The sequence below is a fragment of the Canis aureus genome, chromosome 16 (assembly GCF_053574225.1).
Source record: "Canis aureus isolate CA01 chromosome 16, VMU_Caureus_v.1.0, whole genome shotgun sequence".
Classification (NCBI taxonomy): domain Eukaryota; kingdom Metazoa; phylum Chordata; class Mammalia; order Carnivora; family Canidae; genus Canis; species Canis aureus.
The window spans coordinates 4,550,536-4,556,725 of NC_135626.1; the positions used below are offsets into that span (position 1 = coordinate 4,550,536).

The 6,190-nt window shown below is 61.1% G+C and overlaps 1 protein-coding gene across 2 annotated transcripts in view; it reads left to right on the forward strand.

Moving 5' to 3' along the window:
• The window catches only part of LMX1B (LIM homeobox transcription factor 1 beta), a 79,418-nt gene extending 74,142 nt beyond the window's left edge, over positions 1–5,276 (forward strand). The window contains exons 4-8 of one of the 2 annotated variants that reach the window (XM_077850707.1): positions 1,521–1,702; positions 1,940–2,017; positions 2,174–2,240; positions 4,339–4,503; positions 4,813–5,276. In XM_077850707.1, the coding sequence (XP_077706833.1) occupies positions 1,521–1,702; positions 1,940–2,017; positions 2,174–2,240; positions 4,339–4,503; positions 4,813–4,970 (650 nt within the window). In that variant the 3' untranslated portion in view covers positions 4,971–5,276. The remainder of the gene's footprint in view (positions 1–1,520; positions 1,703–1,939; positions 2,018–2,173; positions 2,241–4,338; positions 4,504–4,812) is intronic. The other variant, XM_077850708.1, reaches the window with a different exon arrangement.
• Positions 5,277–6,190: the final 914 nt, after the last annotated feature.

The following is a 6,190-nucleotide window of genomic DNA, read 5'->3' on the forward strand; positions in this document are numbered from 1 at the left end:
GTGGATACCTGTGCCCAGGAGCGTATATGTGCAGACGCACGGACCTATGTAGGTATGTGCTTAGATGCCCAAGCATGCACCAACCCACACCCAGGAGCACACACGTACACATACACTTAACCAAGCCTACATATGCACACATGACCCAGCTCACACATCACACATGCACTGAGCAGCTGTGCATATGGCCACACGTTTATCCACATGTGCTGTAGTTTACACACATGCACAAACACACACACACACGTGCCCTGCTCTCTAGCTCCCCACCCTCAACTTCCCTTTGCCTTGCTGTGGCCTGCACTATGGCACAGCACCACAGCTGTCTCTGCCTGCACCAGGTCTGCAGGCGGCTGGTGCTGAGAGGCAGGGCTCTGACACGTCCTTCAGCAGCAGGAGCAGCTAACTGGGGGAATTGGGGCCTTCTGTGGTGGAGGCAAAGACCCCGTTTCCCAGGATGAAGGCATCTCTCTACTCTGTTCCAGCCTCCAAAAAGACCGTGCCAGCGTAGAGCCCTCCTGGCAGAAGGGCGAGTACAGCTAGAAATGAGTCTTAGAAGGGGAAGACTAAGGAGCACTCTGGGGCCCTGTCATTCCAGGATAGTGGGGAAGGACTGGGGTAGAGGGCTTGCAGAGGAGATGCCCTGGACTTCTGAGCCCTTTGGGGTAACCTAGAGTCTGTAGTCACAGGACCTACCCCCATCTGGAAGAGCTTTGTGACTGTAGGGAGCTCCCCATCCATCCGTCCCTCTGTCCGCCCCTGGGCAGGGCACCGTGGTGGCTGCCTGGACTCTTAGGACAGAGTAGACACTGGCCAGGTGCCATTGGCCCATTCATATTAGGCTTAGGGAAGGGGTCTTGGAGGGAGGAGACCCTCTCTTAGGGCCTGGGAAAAGGAGACCAATTCAGACTTGGGGGAGCAGGAGGTGCATGGTGTCCACCTGGGGCTGGCATCTCTGAGACCCACAATTCTGGGACATGGAAGTGGCCGTGTGTGCATGGTGGTTGGGTGTGTCTCTGGGTGAATACACATGCTTCTGCGTGTGTGTGCGTGCGTGTGCCTGTTCAGGCGTGCCTGTGCTTGTATGTCCCCCACCTATGAGCATGTGCCTGTGTGTGTCTGAATGTGACCACGTGTGCCCAGTCCTCTGTGGGCCCAGGCACCAGTGCACATGTGCATCTGCTAGTGTTTGAGTGTGTAACGCTGTGTGTGTGGCGTGCATGCCATGGCCGTGAATACTCCTGTGTGAGAACATCTGTGGTGTGTCTGTGCCTGACAGTTCTTCATCCCTGGAAGCGTCAAGGAAGAAGGTTCCCTGGTCTCCCCTCTGGGTCCTGGGGCCCGCTGGCACCAGGCTAGTGCAGTGGGAACCAGTTTACTCCAAGGCTGATATGTGCGCTGGGGTCTCCAGAGTGCTGGGGGGCCAGCCATGGCTGGTGTTGGCAGGAGGTGATGGGGTCCTGCCAGGCAGCAGATGGCCTCAGGGGACAAGACTGACGGGCTGGGTGTGTCCCCCACAGTGAAGAGCGAGGATGAGGATGGGGACATGAAGCCAGCCAAGGGCCAGGGCAGCCAGAGTAAGGGCAGTGGGGACGACGGGAAGGACCCCCGGAGGCCCAAGCGACCCCGGACCATCCTCACCACGCAGCAGCGAAGAGCTTTCAAGGCCTCCTTTGAGGTGTCCTCCAAGCCCTGCCGAAAGGTGAGGGGCCACTGGGGTGGTGGGGCAGGGCTGACACCCCACGCCCGCCACTTTCCCAGACAATGCCCCTACTTCTCTTGCTGGAGATGGGGACATCCCTCCACCCCACCCCTCCCCTCTTCCTCCCCTCCACTCCCCTATCCCTCCGCCTTTCCCCCCTCCCCCAAACTACTGCCTTCCTGGCCTGCTGCCCTGCCCCCCACCCCCAGACCTGATCTGTGTCCCTCCATCGGGCAGGTCCGAGAGACGCTGGCAGCAGAGACGGGCCTCAGCGTGCGCGTGGTCCAGGTCTGGTTTCAGAACCAAAGAGCCAAGGTGAGAGGCCACCTGTCAGCCCTGCTGCGCAGAGATGGAGGGGTGGTGTAGGGGTACGGGCAGAAGACAGGGTCCTGGCGGGAGGTGCTGGGAAGGAAGGGGGGAAGGGGGGCGGGGCAGGGAGGTGAGGACTGGCATGACCTGTGTCCCCTGTAGATGAAGAAGTTGGCACGGCGGCACCAGCAGCAGCAGGAGCAGCAGAACTCCCAGCGGCTGGGCCAAGGTAAGCCGGGACCGGGGGACAGGGCCCAGGCTCAGCCTCCTGTAACAAGACCCCCCCCCCCAATCCTTCCACCAGTGGGAACAGGGCTCTGGGAACTGTTGCCTTGGAACCTGCTGTGATCAAGGGAGATCAAGGGAGGCCACGGGATCACTGGGGCGGGATCACCAGCGGAATCATTGGGGCTGGGACACCAGAGAGATGGCTGGGGGTTGAGGGGTGGGCTGCCTGAGGAGTGACATAATATTCGCATGCAAAGCTACGGCCACCTGGGGCACCCGGCTGGCTCAGTCAGTGGAGCACAGGATTCTGGATCTCAGAATCATGAGTTCAAGCCCCATGTTTGGTTTTTGGTGTAGAGCTTACTTCAAGCAAACAAACAAAACACTGCGACCATCTCCCACCCTCAGGGTGTGCCAGGCACTGTTCTCACCGCAGGCAGTGCTCCGCCTCACTAATTCCCACAGATCCCAGAGGGGAAGGGCATTGTCACAGTGCATTTTACAGCCACCGAGGCTGATGCTCAGACCAGGGGACTTACTGGGATCACTCAGCTAGTAAGGTGCAAAGCCACCTCCACCCCAAGGGTGGGGCCCCAAGCTTGTGTTTTTAACATGACCATACACCCCACTGCCCAAATTAGAATTCAGCAGAAATCTCGAGAGAGTCTCCATGGGGTGGGGTGTTGAGGAGTTCAAGGTGGGCTCCTGCTGGATAGTAAGGAGCCAGTTTGAGGGACAGTGGCCAGGCCCCCGAATGCTGGGCTTTGCCAAAATGCTTTTACCATTTCTTGGGCCGGGGCTGGCCTCCCAAGCCCCATGGGGACATTGAACCTTGAAGAGAGGGCACAGGGAGCTTCTTGGGGGTGCCCACATGGAGTGGGGGCCCCAGGCTGCCTGTTCCCAGGTGAACCAGGGGCTCCAGGGCAGATGCCAGGGTACTGACCGGCAGCCCTTCTACTCGGGGCTCAGGGCCAGGCCAGTGTCCCCGGCTGTAGCTGACCCTTGGAGCCCAGTTATTTCTCTCTGCACCCTCTGCTCTCCTCTCCTTAGACCACCTAGCCCCCTGGGGCTGTGGCCACTGTCTCTGGTCTCCCAACTGCCTCCAAGATGCAGCCTCCCCGAGGATGTTCCACAGTCCCCCTTGAGCTCATCACGACCCATACTGCTCCACATAGCAGCCCCTGCTACCACAGCCGCACCACACCCTCTGCTCTTCCCCACCCCCAGCTCAGCAGATGGCACCAGCCCCCACACTGTGCCCACACCAGGAACCTGGGAGTCACTTCTGACCCTTCCTGTCCTACAGTCACTGTATCCGCTCCACTGCCAAGTTGGGCAGTGATTTCTGGTCCCATGTCCCTCATGCCCCTCTCAGGAGTTTTCATTCCCAGGTCCACCTTAATAGGGACCCCAGCTTCTCCCTCAATATCCTCCAATGGTCCCTGCCTCCATCCTCCACCCCCAGAGGACCATCTTCCTCCCCATCCCTGGCCTTCTCTCATCCTCACGTGACAGCCCCATGCACATGGCTCCCTGCTTCCCTCCCCACCTTTGCTGCTTTTGAGGGGACATACCTGCCCCCCTGGAACAGTTGAACCCCTGCTGATTCTTTAAGTCACATAGAGTCAGGGGGTCCCTTCCTCCAGGAGGCTGTCCCTGAGCCTCTTTGGCCTGGGCGCAGGCCCCACCTTGTTGCTGCTGGATGCAGGGAGCTCACTGCACCCCCGTGTTGGACATTACTGCCTGCTTAGTGTCCGTCTCCCCCAGCAGTGAGCTTCTGGAGGGCAGGGCCATGGGAGGGAGGGAGGGAGGAGGCGGGAAGAGGAACTGATTTGAGAACGGATTCCTGAAGAGGAGCTACCAGGTGTATCTGGGGACAGGGGCTGGACACCCGGGTTCAAGTGGCCCTGGAACACCGTGGGCAACTAGGGAAGGCCAGAGGCGGTCAGAGTCAGAGGGCCCACAGTGGGGTCTTGGCCTGCGGGGTCAGGTGGGAGGTCAGTGGGAACCCCTGTGGTACATCTGTGAGGGCTCCCTGGGGCGGGTGCTCCAGGACCAGGCGGACAGGGCTGGTGGGTGAAGGTGTGTTCTGTCCCCAGAGGTCCTGTCGAGTCGCATGGAGGGCATGATGGCCTCCTACACGCCACTGGCCCCACCGCAACAGCAGATCGTGGCCATGGAGCAGAGTCCCTACGGCAGCAGCGACCCCTTCCAGCAGGGCCTCACGCCGCCCCAAATGCCAGGTGACCACATGAACCCCTATGGTAAGCCGCCCCACCCCCTGCCCACCCCAGCACCGCCCCTGCCCACTGCCTGACCCGGCAGTCCTGGGGCCGTGACAGCACATCCCGCCCCAGGGCCCAGGCCGGCCCCACCAACACAGCCCACCTGCCGCCTCCTGACAGAAGGGGTGCCCTCGAGACCCCATCCGAGGCCCTCAGCACCTCTGGTCCTGCGCTGCCGCCGCAGGTCCTCCCATCCCTCCTCACCTCCGGCCACACAGCCTGCAGGGCTGACAGGGCCCCCTGGAGCTCCTGCGCCACCTGGGCTCCTGACGCCCCCTCTGCCTCCAGGGAATGACTCCATCTTCCACGACATCGACAGCGATACCTCCTTAACCAGCCTCAGCGACTGCTTCCTCGGCTCCTCGGATGTGGGCTCCCTGCAGGCCCGCGTGGGCAACCCCATCGACCGGCTCTACTCCATGCAGAGTTCCTACTTCGCCTCCTGAGAGCCAGCCGGCCGCATGGACGCTTGGGCCAGGGTCCTGGGGTGGGCCTGCGGCCGCCGCGACCACCCCACCACCCGCACAGACTCTACACACAGCCATACGGTGCCCTTCCCCTGGGCTGGCCGGGCAGGCAGATGGGCGCAGCCTGGGCAGGGCTGTGTCCTGCCCACAGAGACCGTGTCACCCCAGGGGCCCAGAGTCTTGGAAAGCCACTCGCCTCCCAGTCCCACCTCGGCCTCCATCTCCTCCTTCTCCCTGCCCGTCTCTTTTTTGGGAAGCTTAAATTCTCTCTATTTTTTTAAACGTCTTCTCTGTGTCCAGCCAACCTCCATGGGTGGGGCCTAGGCCCAGGCGGGGGCCCCCCCGTGCATGCCCCCAGGAGATGATGTTGCGTGCGGTGCCTGTTAGCTAGAGAAGTGTGGGTCCCTGTCCGGGGGGCCGGTGCCCACCTCCCCCACCTCCGAGGGCGGGCCCACCAGTCTGGGTTCACCTGTCCCAGCCCGAACCTGGAATAGAAGTGGGGAAGAGCCTGGCAGGTGTACCAAGCCCACCTCGGGCTCTGCCCTGAGGGCAGTCCCTGGGGAAGGTAGACTGAGCCTCACTTGCAAACGCACGCACACTCGCACACTCGAAGGCACACCTGGGCGGATACGCACAGATACAGAGACCAGCTGAAGAGGCACAGAGGCGCTGTGTGGGCCAGCCCTGCCGTGCCAGGAAGGGGAAAGAGGCCAGACGGGGCAGGGACCCCCTCTGCTTACAGCAACAGGAGAGAAGGAAGGAGGGGAGGGAAGGAGGAGAGAGTTTGAGGCTTGAAACACGGGGCCCCAGGTGTATCCTGGCATCAGCCTAAACAGGTGCTGCCTGAGCAGGCAGGGCAGACACAGATCCCCCAGAACCAGGTAGGACAAAGGGCAGAACTTCCAGGTGGAAAGGAGCCTCACAAGTCACCTATTGGGCACATCATCTGGACTTTGGCTCCCTCTGCCTCTCCTCACATACCTCCAGCAGGGCGAGGAGGCCGCCGCTTCATCGGGCCCCGGGTCAGCTGCTGTTTTCTGCTGATTTTGCCTCTGCCTTTTTTTTGGCCCCAGGTCTTCACTTGTGAAAGCCAGGCTCTTCCAGTTTCTGCAGCTCTTTCTCTTAAAACTGTACCCTCAGCTGGGCTCCAGCTTTCCCTCTAAAGGTGGGACAGAAATAACCCCATCTTCTGACTGACA